Source organism: Hyperoodon ampullatus (assembly GCF_949752795.1).
Source record: "Hyperoodon ampullatus genome assembly, chromosome: 7".
Lineage (NCBI taxonomy): Eukaryota > Metazoa > Chordata > Mammalia > Artiodactyla > Ziphiidae > Hyperoodon > Hyperoodon ampullatus.
This window is the reverse complement of record NC_136920.1, coordinates 8,556,597-8,573,367: the sequence shown is the minus strand read 5'-3', so window position 1 is coordinate 8,573,367 and position 16,771 is coordinate 8,556,597. Positions and strand designations below refer to the sequence as shown.

The window sequence follows — 16,771 nt, the reverse complement described above, 5'->3', positions numbered from 1 at the left end:
CCCGAGAGCAGGAATAAAGCCTCCGGCGGCCCCCAGGGCGCCGAGTGGACGAGGCCGGGCTGCGCCAACGCGGGAAGGATGCTCGCTGGGCTGCGGGCCCGGAGAACTGGGGCTAGGGGTCCCCAGGGCGGGGGTGGGGGGCGGGCTCGCGCAAACAGTTCCTCGCGGGAGGGGGAGGGGAGGGGAGGGGCGGCGCGCGGCGCGGCGCGCACCGCCCGCTGCCGTCTCCTCCAGCCGTCACTCGTGGAGCTGGCGCCGCCTTGGCGCGCGCAACCCTTACATAAGCGTCCCCCGCCGCAGCGCCGGCGCACGCCCACCCGCTCCGACCCGCTGCGGGAAGAGGAAAATGCACAGCGCCGCCGGCACTCACCTCCTCGCTGCTGCCGCAAGTCGCCGCCACCGCCTCTACCGCCGCTGCCTCCACTGACAGGGAACAGCTGCGGTCTCCGCGCAACCGAACTTGCTGCGGTCCCAGTCCCGCCTTGCGGACTTCCTATTGGCTCAGACAGCCCAACCCCTCCTGTTACTGGACACAGTCCTCTGTCACTCACCGTTCCTCTGCCCGGGACTCCTCCCTACGCCCGCCTGCCCGTCACGTTTAAGCCTTGGCGCCCCACACCAGCCCCGCCCCTCCCGTCCCCGGCAGGCCCCTGGATTGGTGACGAGGCTGGGGGAGCCCGCCCCTGGCTCACCACCACCTACTCCCTTGTCTCCAGAGCCCCACGTGGGCCTCAAGGCCCCAGCCGCGGCCCGCAATAGGCGGAAGTGGCCGGGCTCTGACAGGCTGTGATTGGCTGTTGGCGGGGGTGGGGACGTGCGATTCATTCACCCGGGTAGCACGTGTCTCTCAAAACCCCAAGCACAACAGATAGCCCTCGGGCTCAGGGATCCGGGTGGGCTCAGGAATCCGGGTAGACTCAGGTGCACGCTAGTGGGTGGAGAAGAGGTCGGAGGATAATGGGTTTGCGAAGGGCAGGAGGAAGGAAATGGCGCTTGTGCCAGGCGGGTTTACGTGATTGTCTTTTAGCAGCTGTGGGGGTGATGGTGACGGGCAGGAGTCTCGGTGTGACCCTGGACAAGCAACCTCACCTCTCTGAGCCTCAGTTTCCTAATCTGTAAATTGAGGCCACTCAGGACCTAGAGGGTTTAGAAGGCTCGGTTGAACGGAAAGTTTCAAAAATTGGGCTCTGTGCCAACCAGGAGATGCAGTAGTGACCAAAATAAACCAAAATTTCTGCCTCCCAGTGAGAGAAGAAAGACGATAAAATAAAATATAAGGTACATCAGATGATAATCAAGGCATGGAGAAAAAATAACCTGCTTCTAGACAGTTGGGAGAATCAAGGACTATGAGAACATCTTTTAAACTAAAATTTGATGATTGAGTGTGGAGAGATATTACAACTCCATTCTCTTCTCTGTGTTGTGTCCATTTTGTTGGTCCTTTGGGCAAATTTCTTTGTCCTTCCACATATCTGGCTGAACTCCAACCTGGGTCAGTCCAACACAGCTATTTTAGTACCAGAACAAGGATTAAAATTCCAGTTTTCGGGCTTCCCTGGTGGCGCAGTGGTTGAGAGTCCGCCTGCCGATGCCCGGTCCGGGAAGATCCCACATGCTGCGGAGCGGCTGGGCCTGTGGGCCATGGCCGCTGAGCCTGCGTGTCTGGAGCCTGTGCTCTGCAACGGGAGAGGCCACAGCAGTGAGAGGCCCACGTACCGCAAAAAAAAAGTAAAAAAAAAAAAAATTCCAGTTTTCCAGATTCAGGTATTCATTCAATTAACAAGCATCCCTTGAGCACCTACTATGGGCCTGGTGCCATGCCGGAGACGCACGTGAAAAAAAACAGACTCTGCCATCACATCATAGAGCTCACCTGACCACAGTTCTTGCCCTGAACAGGTCTCAGTAATAATGATCTTAAGGGAACAAACACTGTTATCAGGCAAGAGAAGTAACAATAGCAAAGACAATAAATCAGTTGTAAACTTCCAGTTCCGTTTCAATGATAAAGATTGGCCTGAAGCACTTTCTTGAGCTATTTTGTGGAACTTAACATCTTCCCCCACCAAGGTGCTCAACCACCAGGTCCACTGGAACCTAACTGTCAACCTTTGCCCCAATTCTATGCTGTGTTCTCCTCCGCTCAAGCCCCTTCATGAACATGCATATACCTTTAGCTTAAAACTTCCCCAATTTTGCTGTTTGGGGAGACACTGCTTTGGAAGAAATCCCCGGTGTTCTCCTTACTTGCTGCAAGTAATAAATCCTTCCTTCTCCTGATCTCTGGCTTGGTTATATCTTTTGGCTCAACACCCACCAAGAGGTGAACCCAGTTTTCGGGGAACATCAGCTCAGTCCTGGCTGGTCCCTGTGAAATCCTGAGTCTGGAGCAGAGGGCAGGTGGTTCCACGCAGGTTCAGGTGAATCCCATGTCAACACCACCAGGTGGAGGTCTGAACAAAGAAACTAATTGAGAACTAAAAGATGGACTGCTGTGAACAAAAGTAGTACGGATTTTGGACAATTAGCTCAGGCACGTAAATTAGTTGAAGTTTGACTAGGAAACAAGACATCTCTCCATCCAGGCTCTGTCCTACCTCCAGGCTGAGTCCTCCAGGAGGACAAAGCTGGGAGGGGTATTCCACCCCAGACAGAGAAAACTGCCCAAGAAAAAGCTGCGATGAGGAGTCCAGTGTGGCTAGAAAAGGCATTTCTCAGTGTGGGTTTCTGTAATACTAGTGACAGGATCTCCTTGGGACAAGGTACTGATTGGAAACACAGATTCTTGAGCCCCACTCCTCCCCCATGGTTCTTATACATATTAACCACCAACTCAGAGGTCTTAGAATCATCAGCAGAATATCACTTAAGCCTGTCTCTGGCGAATGGAATCCCCTGCATTGCATTGCATTGCATTGCATTGCTAGTTTTAGAAGCTCTCCAAATGGTTCTAATGTGGGTCAGCGTTGAGACCCACGGAGGTGCCTAGAGAAGTTATTACCCAGACTTCCCTGATAAGAGGAATCCCCTGGGGCTCTTTAAAAACAAAATGGATTCCAGGACCTCAGGCCCCTGTGGATTCTGATTCATGGGGTGGGGCCCAGGAATCTTTCTATTTAATTTATTTTTTTTTTAAACAGGCCCCAACTTGTGAAATTGACTCTTGAGGCCCCGGAAGGTTGGGGAACTTGGCTGAGTTTCTGCGAGATGCAAGGGAAGGGGAAGTGGGACAGACAGGCTGAGACCAGCCTGTGGAGGGCCAGCCAGGAGAGGCATAGGCTGGGCAGCAGGGCTCTGTCGGGAGGGAGTGGTCCAGGGGCAGCTGCAGAGCAGCTCAGGGCTCCTGTTAGGCTGGGAGTACTTCTGCTTTATTGCTTCTTAGTAACTGTCACTTTTTGGAAAGTTCGTGGTTTTTGTCTGTTTATCTTCTATACTCCTGTCCCTTCCCCACACTTGAACATCACCTCTACAAAAGTTGAGTTTGGCACATGGTAGATGCTTAACATATAGTTGGCAAATGAAGGAATGGGAGTCATCAGCCCACACTTAGTGGTCGAAGCTATGGAGTGGATGGGACTGCCCCAGAAGCTGAGCGGAGTCCGATAGACAGAGGAGTCTGCAGGGTACCACATTTAAGGGGAAGGGGAAAGTTAAAGAGAAGCAGGCACGATCGATCTGATAGGGAGGAGTGAATTCGGAGGAGGGAGGTGTCAACTGGGCCAGGAAGGAAAATGGGGTGGTGGGGAGAAATGTGATCCCTTCACTCTGCAGCCCCCTCAGCAGCACTCAATAGAGATATGGTGAAAATGAGGTATTTTCCCCATCCCCAAGCTGCTCCCAGACCAGTGAGGGTACACAGACCTCAAAGCACTCCACTTCAAAACAGTGTGGTGCAGTGCTAGAGATAATGGCCAGAGTGCTATGGGAGTCCAAGGAGGGGTCCCTTTCCCCATGAGAGGGGGCTTGGAGGGCTTCCTGGAGGAGGGAAAGTCGATAGATAGATAGATACATACATACATGCATAAATCAAGAGTTAATCAGGTGAATATATTGGTAAAAAAGGATCCCATACATGGCCCAAGCAAAGCTGGGGGAGGGCATCATGGGGTCAAGGCATGGAGAGGGACAGTGAGGACAGCTTGCTAGTAAGTTCAGGAAGTGCAGCCTGAGAGGGAGCTGTGGGGAAGGCCAAGAGCAGTTGGCACTGAGAAGACTTGGGTAAGCAGAAGCATCTGAGTGGATGGGGACTCCCAGACAAAGCCATGAAGCCTCAAACTGTAGCAGTCACTATAAACCCAGAAACAGCCCACCACTCTTGTGTTTACAATCTGGAAGGCCAGGTTTGCCCTGAGGATCTCACAAGGACAACCTAGATTTCCCAGAACCCCTGTCCTGAGATGACCAAGAAAAATCACTTTTTTTTTAAATTAACAAAATTCTGGCAGTTCGAGCTGAGCCGCAGATAGCCTAACTGCTGATGAGACCTCGGGATAAACCCTTATTGAGGGAAACACAGGGCAGGGCACTAGGCTGTGATGAACGCACCCACTCACTGACTGATGAATGGCCACGAGAGCCCTTCTCCACAGGCTAGAGGTTGTGTCTCCATTCTAAGCAACAGGGGACCCTCACAGTGTGTGATGGGGTGGGGATGGTTCAGGAGTAGCTCTTCTGCTCTTTTTGATATGTTTCCCTCCCCCCACGTCCTCGAGGGGTCCAGGCCACTCCAGCCAGGCTTTTGGGGTGACTCCTCCATACACAAGCCCATCCCATCATGGCATCTCTACAAGTCGGTCAGACCTTCCACCTGCCAAGCTGGGCGTCGGTCTAGCAGATCACAGTCTCAGCACTTCCCCAGGTCCATATCAAGGCCTCTGCCCTCAGGTTGAGGCAGAGGAGGGTAAGATCCTCCTCCCAGCTCTGAGCCATAGCTCCTCTGGGCCTCCCAACATCCCTGGGCAGGTATGCTGTACCCATTTTTCAGGTGTGGACACTGCGGCTCAGAGAAAGGAAATGACTTCCTCTCTGGATCACATAGCTAGTCAGGGGCAGAGCTGGAACTGGACCTCCAGTCCACTGACCCCCCAGGCTGTGTTCTTTCTGCTCCACTGGCCACCTTGTTGTGAAAGAGAAGACAAGAATGTTTAGAATTCAGATTTCAAAGGAAGAGCTTTGGTTTGACATTTGAGTCCTAAGATCATAGTCCTCAGAGGTGGAAGGGCCTTGAGCAATTGTTTCCAAGATTTCCCACAAGAGACAGATCTCCTGGGATGTGATTGTACCGACAGCTTTTCAGGGCCCTGCCCAGACCTGTATATGCAAGGGGTTTTGATGGTGCCCAGTGACTGGTGTTTTTTTAACAAAGGAAACCTCGGGGCACCCTGGCTAGACCCGCTCAGGCCCATTTTACAGATGAGGTAATAGGCTCAGACAGGAGAAGGGGCAGACCCTCCACTGATAGTCATCAGGTCCTTCATATTTGAAAACAATGCAAGAGCATCTGCATGGCCAGTTCTGGGACCCTGCAATTACTGATACACGCTTTGTCTAAACTGAGAACAATCCTCCGCCGAGTCCTCAGTGTGCTTTCAGGACCGAATACAGGAAGCCCTAAACACAACGCCTGGCACAGCCTGAGTGCTCAGAATGTGGGAGCTCTTATAATCAATAGCATTATTACTATTTATTGTTCCCTTTGTTTGATAAGTTGACCAAAATCTCTTGCTGAACCTGATAGCCTGGCATTCTAGCTTCCTTTGGGAAATGAAAACCAAAACAATGGATCATTGTTCTGGAGTAAAAGAACTAGTTCCCCCAAAATGTACTGTATTATAAGAGCTGCTCAGGCAAAGAGATAAATTATTAGTTGAAACACACACACATGAGCCCCTTGCCTCATGGATGGTGGGCATCATATTTTCAAGGAAAACTCTAGTGGCATTAACCTTAGGCTAATGGTTCTGCCTGATCATCGTGTAGGATGCATGAAGAGCCGGGTGAGGAGTGGGGGCTGGGGGGTGGAACACTCATTTGCTGAGGACTCTGTTTGCTGGCCTGACTCTGTGGGGCTGCATTCAAGGCCCACTACTGACTGTGTCTCCTTGGGCAAGTTGCTTCACCTCTCTGAGCTTCTGTTATTTCATCTGAAAAATGGGGCTAAGCTCCAGAGAGTGTGAGGGTGAAATGCAATCACAGAGGTAAAGCTCCTGGAGTGGAGGGCACACCCCATTCCCCTTGTCTCCCAAGCTCAGATTCCTCTTCCAGGCTCTGGAAGGAAGAGCAGGCTCCAGTCTGCCTTTCCAGATTTTTCTCCCACCCAAGGGCAACCCTTTGTGTTCCCAGGCTTTGGTCACCCACAGGATCCTACCTCTATCTCTACTGCAACTGTCCTCCCTGCCCTCAATGCTGGGCTCCAACACCACCTCCTCCAGGGAGCCTGCCCAGATGCTAACCACCTCCAAGACAGATGGGGGTCTCCCGTTCTCTTCTGTGCACACTCAGCACTTGGTGTCTGTTTTAAGGTGCCTTGCTTGATGTACATGAGAATCCTTCCTTTTCTGGGGGTGGAGATTCTATCCTGCTCCCCTTGGCCTCACTTCTAGCCTAGACATAATCAAAACAAGATTTTGCCCACAGTGTGTAGGTGTGGATTAATTTCATTGGCTCACTAATAAAAAGTAACATCTGGGGCTTCGCTGGTGGAGCAGTGGTTTAGAATCCGCCTGCCAATGTAGGGCACACAGGTTCGAGCCCTGGTCCGGGAAGATCCCACATGCCGTGGAGCAACTAAGCCCGTGCGCCACAACTACTAAGCAGCCACCTCAGTGAGAAGCCCGTGCACTGCAACAAAGAGTAGTCCCCGCTCGCCACAACTAGAGAAAGCCTGCACGCAGCAACGGAGACCCAATGCAGCCATATATAAATAAATGAATGAATGAATGAATGAATGAATGAATAAATAAATAAATAAATGGAACACCTGGGCAGCCTGCCCCAGTTTGCAGCCTTCTGTACATCTAAGCCTCACAACAACCTTAAATGGCACCAGGCATTTAAGTCTCAGATCACCTTAGGAAATAAACACTGTGTGTTTCATTAATTTTAAGATGTACATTTTCCCCCCACACTTCAAGCTCTGAAATGGGGCTGCATCTTCCAATGAATGGTCAGTGGATATTCTTTCTTACTGGTGTATAAAATAATGCTATCTTTCTATCGATGTCATCTTAGATTTGATGAAATAAAATATTATCCCCACTTTATAGCTGAGTAACTGTAGGCACGTGAGGTTAAGCTGCTCACTCAAAGCACGTAGGTGTCCCATAAACGTGCAAGGCTTTCGGCTCGGGCAGTCTGATGGGGTTGGGACCCAGGTCTCATGGGTAAGCCGCCTCCATGATGACCCGCAAAGATCCCGCCTCCTGGTGCTCATGCCATTGTGGGTCCTCTCCCTTGGGTGCCGACTGGACCTGGTGACTCGCCTTGGAGGAACAGTGATGGCAAAAGTGATGGGAGGTCACTTCTGAGGTTAAGTTCCCCAAAGACTCTGGCTTCTGCCCGCCTGCCATCTCTCACACTCTCTTGCCGGCTCCAGCTGAAGCCAGCCCCCATGATGTGAGTTGCCCTTGGGAACAGCCAACAATCAACAAGAAACTGAGACCCTCACTGCAACAACCTGCGAGGAATCAGGTCCTGCCAACAACCTTGGAAGCAGATCCACCCCCAGTCAAACCTGGAAGTGACTAACAGCCTCCTGATTGAAGCCTGCAAGGGACCCTGAGCCAGAGGCCCCCGTTAAGCTGTGCCTGGATCCCAGACCCACAGAAACTGTGAGGTTATACAGGAGAGCTGCTTTAAGCCACTAAGTTTTGGGGTATTCTGTTACACAGCAATAGACACATAATGGTCTCCAATATTTAAGCCCAAGCATTTACTATGTCATGTCCTGGGGACAGAGATGAAAGAGATGTTGTCCTAGCCATCAAGGGACACCGGTGTGCCGGGGAAAGGCATCCTGGGGTGACTGCTGCTACTGTGTGTATTGGACGGGCTGGACAGGGGACTGCCTCCCTACCCCAGGCTGAGGGGTTGGGCAGGCTTCCAGGGGAGCTGTCACCCAGCAGGGTCTGGAAAGGTAAGAACCACCCCCCCCCCAGTGACAAAGGCAGGGAGGCAGTGGGGAGGGAAGGAAAAGAACACATATTTTCTCCTGGTCCTCCATGGATTTACGGATTTGGGAAATTGTTGTAAGATTACACGCTTGGCAAGAGGGTAGTCGGCAGCTACAGGCGTGACACAAGAGTGAGTGATTCACCCTGACACGTCTCAGAGGCCCGTGAGTCATCAGCAAGCTCTTCCCAGCTCAGACTTGGATGAGAGTGAGGATTTGAGTTAACTGTGCTGGAGTGAAGGCGCTGAAGACTGTGTAATGGTTTCGTTGCTTTTTAACCAAGGTCAGGGTTGGCACATGGGTCAGGCATTAAACGTGTGGTCAGGGTTGGAATAATGGTCATAGTCCACCTCTGGGACAGGCTGGGACAGAGGGTCAGGGGCCCTTTTCTCCATTCTCCTCTTCACACTGGCCCTGCCTTGGCTCCTCTGGCTGGGAGGTGAGCCTGACAGATATTAAGAGATCCTGAACCCAAGGAAGGCCTAGAAATTCTGAGAGAGGAAAAAAAACAAGACCAGGCGCAGAGGAGTCTGGGGTGAGCCAAGAGTTGCAGCCAGCACTTCCCTGACCCCAGATAGGGCACCCCGTGCGGCACCCCAGACACAGAGGAAGCAGGACACACAGCTTCCAGTCCCGCCTCTGCCACCAACACCAGGACAGGAGAGCAGAGTGGTTGAAACACGGGCTCTAAAACCAGTCTGACCAGGGCGGGATGCCCAGCTCTGCCGCTTACTGGGCATGCTTAATCTCTCTGAGCTTCAGTTTGCCCCATCTACAAAATGGGGATCTATAAAATGAGGATAATGATGCACACCTCATAGGACTATCATGAGGTTTAAATGAAATATAGGGAGGAATTAGCTCCAGAACAAGTAAAAAAAAAAAAAAAGCTCAAAAAATAGTGGTTAAAACAAAAAGGAGTGTGGTCCAGATGTGTGAGCTCCCTTTACACTCTCAAATTCTAGGATTCTGAGGATCGGCTGGCCCAGTCCAAGTACTTTTCTCTTTCCCCTGACTTGGGAGAAAGAGCTGCTGCTGGTAGTCTTGCCTTTAGAGGCATCCACATTCATGATTTCATTTGATGTTCACAACAACCCATTTTACAGATGAGAAGACTGACCAAGAGGAGAAAGGATTTGCCTCAAATACTGAATGCCACCAACTTACTTTTACTGAGCACTTGCTGCATGCCAAGCCCTTTTCTGGGCATAGCATCATCACATTTAATCCTCACGACAACACGTGAGTTATCTGTCTCTGTTATAGACGAGGAAACCAAGGGAGAAGGCGCCCAACATCACGTAGCTGCAGGGAATGGAACCGAGGTTTACCCAGGAGCAGCTGGTCCTCAGAGCCTGAGTGCTTAACCCTATTCTGTGCTGGAAAATTAGGGGCAGAGCTAGGCCTGGAAAAAACCCAAGTCTCCTAACTTCCAGCCTAGAACTATCCTGTTTCTTTTTTCTTTCTTTCTTTTTTTAATTTCCAATTGTAGCAAAAAATATATACAGAAACATAAAATGTACCATCTTAGCCATTTTTACATGTACAATTCAGTAGCATTATATACGTTCACATTGTTGTACAACCAACCTCCAGAAGTTTCTCACCTTGCAAAGCTGAAACTCTATAGCCATTAAGCAACTTGCCATTCCCCCCAGGCCCTGGCAAGCACCGTGCTCCTTTCTGTCTCTGTGAATTTGACCGTTCTAGGTTGGAACTGTCCTGTTTCTTTTTCTTTTTTTTTTTTTTTTTTTTTTTTGCGGTATGCGGGCCTCTCACTGTTGTGGCCTCTCCCATTGCGGAGCACAGGCTCCGGACGCGCAGGCTCAACGGCCATGGCTCACGGGCCCAGCCGCTCCGCGGCATGTGGGATCCTCCCGGACCGGAGCACGAACCCGCGTCCCCTGCATCGGCAGGCGGACTCTCAACCACTGCGCCACCAGGGAAGCCCTGTCCTGTTTCTTAAAAGCCTGTCTCTGTTTTGCTGTTGAGCCATCTGTTCTGTCAACAAAATGAGTCTGGATGGCCAGGACTACAGTAGTTCAGGGGAGAGCAAGATCTTTGGGCTGGGGTGGTCAGGGAAGGCTGCCTGGAGGAGGAAGTGGAGGGCAGGCCACCGAGGTCAAGCATCCCTGAGTCACCCACAACACCGCCTCTCCACCCGCCCTTCGGTTTACGACGGCCACCTCAGCAGCACCAACCTTTGTCCCCAAGTGAGCTCCTGTCAGGTGGGTGGAGGCACCAGGCCATCTCAGAAGGCCAGGGGCTTGCCAAGGGGCTGGAGCAGTCCCACGCCTGCAGCATCCAGAACCATGGGGACAGGGCTACGCAGCCAGTCCTTGCGAGGACCACGGCCCTCCTACAGCAAGCTCCAGGAGCCCTGGGGGAGGCCCCTGGCAGGCCGACTGCGCCGGGCACTGAGCCTCAGACAGGGGCGTGAGAAGTCCAGGTCCTCAGATGGAGGCCCAGAAAGGCTGGACGCCCCTGGGCAGGAGCAACTGCCAGGGAGCCTGGGGGACACAGAGCAGCTGATCCAAGCCCAGCAAGAAGGCAGCCAGCAGTGGCTGAGGCAGTATCAACAGGTTTGGCTGAGGGTTGGTGGATGGAGGAGTGCTAGAGGGGAGGGGGAGGTCCCCAGGAGCGGGACTCAGGGCAACAAAGGCTCAGAGGCAGAAATGTATGGGGCTGTAGATCAAAAAGATAATAGAGCTGTCTGGGGAAGGGGCTGGAGAGAGAGATAGCCAAGAACTGTATTTCAGGGGGGCCTGAAGGCCTTTGGGATTTATCCCATAGGCACTGGGGAGTCAGGAAAGGTTTTAGAGCAGGTGGGTGATATGGTCAGAGCTGTTCCGAGATGATCAATCTGTCAGCGCGCTGGATGGGTGGATTTTGCTGGAGGCAAGAGATCAGCCAGTACAACTTCCCCAGGGTTACATCTTGTGCTCCCCTCTCCCCTGGAAAAGGGGGTGATCGGGCCCCCCTGGGTGGGAGCTGCCGGCTTCCTCTAGGAGGAAGGGTGGCTAGTGAGCCGTGCTTCTGTCTCTGGGGTCTACCACCACCTCGTGGCTATAGGTGGAACAGCACCTGAAGCCCACCACCCAGTCCAGAGACCTGGGCCCTGATCTCGCCCCCTCCTGTCTTGCAGAAGATAAGGAGAAGGTGGGAGAGCTTTGTCACCAGCTTCCGCAGCGTGACCCTGAGCCAGTCGGCCTCCCCACAGCCCTCGCTGGGCACCACCAGCTAAGGATGCTAGCAGCGGTGGGGGTCCTCGCTGTACCTGGATGAGATGGCACGACCTACCTCTTCGTGGCCCTCTGGACTGTGAATGGAGTGACCTCCTCTGCGTGGACTGTTTCCCTTCCTTACGTGGCCCGTTGAGGCCTCTGTCACCAGGACAGAGCTCAGTGAAGCCAGACCCGTGGCTGAGAGCCTCTGGCGCGTCCCCTGGTCCCAGGGCCCCAGGCACCCTTCTTGCCGGCTGCTAATGGTGGGCGGGGCACGGGCCTCCCTCCCAGAGGGTGAGCCCGTCCCCAGGGCAAGGACTACGTCTTGTCGTGTATTGCATGTATTGTCGCTGTCCTTACAGTCTCCCCATGAAGGAAACAGAGGAAGACTTCCCTCCCTGTGCGAACGAGAGGAAAACTGAGGCCCAGAGGCAGGAAGGGATTATTCTCTTTGGCATCTCTGGCCCCACCCCTACCCAATGCCCAACACTGCGTTGAACACAGGAATAAAAGGTGCTGAACTGAAGTAAATGATTTTCCTACTGACTAACTCGCCCCCAGTCCTCTCCCAACCCCCTGGGGGCAGGCGGGGTCCAGAGCTTCCCAGATCATGGGGCAGAAGCACCAGGGGCAGGTCCCCAGGAGGCTGGGCCTCTCCTGCCTCGTCTCTGATTCCCCCTGTGCTGACCTCAAGCCAGCGTCAGAGGGCCTGGATCTCACCAGCTCCTTGCCTTTGTGCTCACCCCCATGAGGCAGGACTTACCCAGAGGATCAGAGAGGGCAAGGGGCCCACCCAGGGCCACACAGAGGGGAGGGTGTGACCCCAAAGAGCCTGCGCTCTTTGAGAGACACTGGCACCTCGTTTGGGGTCCCTGGGGCTCTCCCAGATCAAGCAGACCCAAGGTCAAAGGTAAAGGAGCAGCTGTAAGCATCCTGGTGGAGGGTCTGTTCTGGGGTGGTAGGGGGACCTGAGGGCCCAATAGACAAAGGGGAGGTTCCCTATTTCCCCAGAGCCCAGGGCCCTGGCAGAGCCATTCAGGAATGGGAGGGGTCCTGGGAAAATTTTGTTCCAGACAGTCACCGGGATGAGACCAGGACAAGACTGGGATGTCCGGCTTGGCACCTAGACTGTGGGAGATCCCTGGAAGCTTCCAACCCAATTAGTCACAAACTTTAGATGCCTCCTGCTCAGCCCCCTCTGCAGTATCCCCTGCAGTAGCCCCTGGGGTGCCTCTGGGAGATGCTAGGACTCCAGGGAACATAGTTTGAGTTCATGGCTCTGACAAACCCTCTTGATGTCCAGAGGAGGAAACTGAGGCCCAGAAGGGGTCATCCTCTGGGTCTCTGCCCTTCAGGCTCATCCTGGCCTCTTTTGTCCCCAGGGATTCTCCAGCCCATCTCCTTGCTGGTCTCCTTCTACTTGTCACACTCTGTGACAAGTGTGTCCAGTCACAAGCTTTTGTCATCCACGGGATGGAAAGTTCCACAGGGACCTGGCTTGCTCACCACTGGGACCCCAGTGCCTCGCTCGGGGCCTGGCATATAGTAGGTAGTTGTTGAGTGAATGAGGGACTGGCCCAGGATCATCCAGCTGGTGGCTGAGCTCCACTCGGGTGGAGCATTTCCTACCTCAGCCTCATCAGCAACCCCATCATCAGGGAGCACATTTCCGGGGCCTCTAGCAGAGGCCTTTGCCAACACACACACACACACTCTGTTGGCTTGTTTCCAAAGACAGCAGCAACCATCCCTTCCCATGAAGCGTGCCCTTTGGCATTGTCGTTGCCACATCTCCCAACAAGAGGGGTATTCTATGTATTCTACTTTCCCTTGAATCTGGGTAAGCCCTGAAACCTGCTCTGACCAATAGAATGCAGTAGAAATAATGTTCTGGGACTTCTGGGCCTAGGCCTTAAGAGACTTTGTACCAATAGCTTGTTTCTGCCCGCCTGGAAGCTGGCTGCCGTGTAAAGGAGTCCAGGTGATTCTGCTAGTGTTGGAAGGTGGCACCCAAACAGATAGGTCCGTGTTCTAATCCCCAGAACCTATGAATTTTACCTTATTTGGAAAAAAGTCTTTGCAAGGTATAATTATTAAGGCTCTTGAGATGAGAAAATCACCTTGGATTACCAGGGGGCTAAAGCCAATAACAAGTATCCTGATAAGAAGGACACAAAAAGGGAAAGACACAGAGGAGAAGGCGATGTGAAGTCAGAGCCAGAGATTGGAGGGATGCGGCCATAAGCCCAGGATGCTAAGGATTGCTGACAGCACCTAGAAGCTAGGAGAGGAAGGAAGGACCCTCCCCTGGAAGCTGCAGGGGGAGCACGGCCCTGCCAGCACCTTGAGTTCAGACTTCTGGCCTCCGGAACCATGAGAGAAAACATTTCTGTTGTTTCAAGCTACCAAGTTTCAAGAATTGTTACAGCAGCCCCAGGGCATTCAGACAGTGTGTTTGCGGCCAAGCTCGCACCAGGAGAAAGTGGGTGGAAGTGGCATGCCTGCTGCTCCAGGCCAAGGCGTGGAGCCTCCCTGCCCAACTCTCCACGCTCCCCCTCTTCCCTCACCAGCCGGCCTGATGCAGAGGGTCCAAGGGGACCCTATCCAAGGCTAGGGGATGGCAGTGGCACTGAAGCAGAGCCCCCCTGCCACCCATTTGGACTGTGATATGGGTGCAAAATAGACCTTCATTGGGTTAAGCCATTGATTTGGGGGCTACTCGTTATAGCCACAAGCCTATTGCAACTCATCTCACATCAGCATCGTGTGGAAACTCTGAGAGGGCAGGACTATTCACTCACCGCCAACAGCTCACCTGGGACAGTGTCTGCCTCATCGTAGGTGCCCAGGAAGCAGTTGTTGAATTACTGAAACAGAGACCTCAAGGATGAGTAGGAGTCAGCCTGGCCAGGGGAGGGGATGAGTGTTTCAGGTGAGGGAGGGGCCTGGGCAAAGGCCTTGAGGCCAGAGGGAACGCGGTGCGTCTGGAGGTGCAGACCATTCGAATGGGCGAGAATGCAGCAGATGCCCCTGGCTCAGCAAACGGTCCCCCTCCCCCGAAGTGCACTCTCTAAGCTTTGCCCATCCTGGTTTCGACAGCATGGAAGACTTCACTCTCATGGTGTGGCAGCCCATCAGACCCCAGAGGACATGGCTGATAGCGTGGACACTTGTGGGGGGTTGTGGCTCCCCACTGAGGCCTCCCGATATTGGCGGTCAGTGTGGCCCAAGCACAGAGGGGACTCCTACAGAGCAAAAGCCCTGGGGGCTCTGAGTCTATCCGCCCTCAGGCCAGTGTCTGCCGCAGTTCCCATAAAGACATCCTTGATGAGTCAGTTTCATGCTTCTGTGTTCTCTTTCCACTGTCCACAGAGGACAGAGCCTCCCAGTCCCCTCCTGGGCTGTGGGGTCTCAAGGACCGCTCATGGGGGTCTCAGAACCCAGAGCTGGAGGGCCTGATTCCCTTCCCCCCAACCCCCGGCTCCATTCTTTCTCCTGCTCCACATCCCGGCCACACGCAGCCTCTCTGTGCATGCTTCCAGAAATGGGAAGCTCACTGCTTATCAAGCTCTGATCTCTCAATGTGACCTCTGCCCTCATCGAGCTCACAGTCCTGCTGGAGAGGGTCACAGACAGACAGACAGACAGATGACAGGCTGCTCTGCTACAAAACAGAACGAGTAAGTGCTCACTGGGCAGCGTGGTGAGGCAGATTGAACAGGAGGTGCCGATTCCCGAACCAGTGTGACGCTCTGGGCTTGGCTGGACATCTTGCCCAGCTTCCTGAGGCCTGCAGCCATGCCAGATGGGAGGAGGCTGCGAACAGGTGGGAAAAAATATCCTGCAGGGGAAATGGGGCTGCTCGGCTGCACTAATAGGGAAAGCAACGGGGCAAGCAGGGAACACTGTGGTCCCAGGCACCTCGTGAATTCAGGTTGGAAGGGCCCTCAGGGTCCAACAGATCCAGGCCATTTATTTGACAGATGAGGAAACTGAGGTTCCCACGGCAAGCCGGAGGTAAGACTTGGGCTCCCCTCCAGAGCTCCTGCCTCCCCACTCAGAACTCTCTGCCCACCTGCCCTGTGTGCTCCAAACCCCCTTCCTCAGGGTCACCAAACTCAGTGGGTCCAGCCAGTCAGGGGGCCAGGGCCAGCCCAGGCCTGGATATCAAACCTGGGACCCAAGCCCCTATCCAGCAGCTAACTTACTGTGTGACCTTGTGCCAGTCGTTACCCTCCTCCGGTTTTCATTTTCTCCTCTGCAAAATGGGGGCCGTGATCTCTGTGTCTTCTCTGGGCTGAAAGGCAGGTGAGGTGGCAGGTGTGCAATATCTTTGCAAGCTGAGGTGTGCTGTGTCCTGAGCGGGAGCACCAGCATCGCCCCCCCTCCTCATCACCCTCACCATCAGGCTGAGAGCAAAGTGAGTAAAACTCTGTGGCCGAATGCCCGGGTTCTGCCACTTACTTGCTGGGTGACCTTGGACAAGTTGCTTAACCTCTCTGTGCTTTGGTTTCCTCACCTGTTCAATCGAAATAATAACGGTCCCTCCTCACCAATTCATGGAAAGCACTAAGAGCATTTAGCCCTGGGATCTTAGTAGCCAGTTCCAGGACGTTCTCCCTGCATGACCCTTCTCTGAGCCTCAGCAGTCTTTCTCTGGGAAATGGGGGTGTTAACAATAGCACCTGGCTCTAGGTGTCTTAGGGATGAGATGGGCCAAAGCACGCACGCGCTGAGCCCAGGGCCGGCCCACGGAAGCGCCCTATCAATGAGAGCCTCGGGAAGCCTGGCCCTCAGAGCGTGCCATGTCCTCAGCTCACCTTGGCCGAGTTGGACCTTGGCAGGGTCGCAGGCGTCAGGATCCAGGAAAGTGGGCCCAGCCGCAGAGCAGACGCCTGCCCTGGGGTCTCCAAGGAGGTGGTCTCTTTTAGTGCCAATGCTGGAATGGGCGTGGGAGGAAGGCCTCTTTCCTCACCTTTTTTTTTTTTTTTTGCGGTACGCGGGCCTCTCACTGCTGCGGCCTCTCCCGTTGCGGAGCACAGGCTCCGGACGCGCAGGCTCAGCGGCCATGGCTCACGGGCCTAGCCGCTCCACGGCATGTGGGATCCTCCCGGACCGGGGCACGAACCCGTGTCCCCGGCATCGGCAGGCGGACTCTCAACCACTGCGCCAGCAGGGAAGCCCCAACTCCAAATCTTAATGGTAGCTTTTCCCATATTTGGTTCTTGAATGTATCTTATTAAAGAGTTTATGACTTCACACTCAAAAGGCTATTATAAGGAATGGGTGTCCTTTCAAAGGGTTTTGTCATTCTGGTATAAAAATTAATAACTAAAAAGGGGCTTCCCTGGTGGCGCAGTGGTTGAGAGTCCGC

The 16,771-nt window shown here is 53.6% G+C and overlaps 1 protein-coding gene across 2 annotated transcripts; it reads left to right on the top strand.

Annotated features, from left to right (window-relative positions):
- Nucleotides 1-10,485: 10,485 nt before the first annotated feature.
- Nucleotides 10,486-11,417, top strand: LOC307055946 (uncharacterized protein C11orf86 homolog; the record flags this gene model as incomplete). Of its 2 annotated transcripts, none has more annotated exons than XM_079708250.1 (2): nt 10,486-10,755; nt 11,322-11,417. In XM_079708250.1, 2 exons carry the CDS (start codon nt 10,486-10,488, stop codon nt 11,415-11,417), a joined length of 366 nt encoding a protein of 121 aa, XP_079564376.1. The 2 variants fall into 2 exon arrangements, with proteins under 2 accessions (XP_079564376.1, XP_079564375.1); XM_079708249.1 differs by having other exon boundaries at nt 11,319-11,417.
- Nucleotides 11,418-16,771: the final 5,354 nt, after the last annotated feature.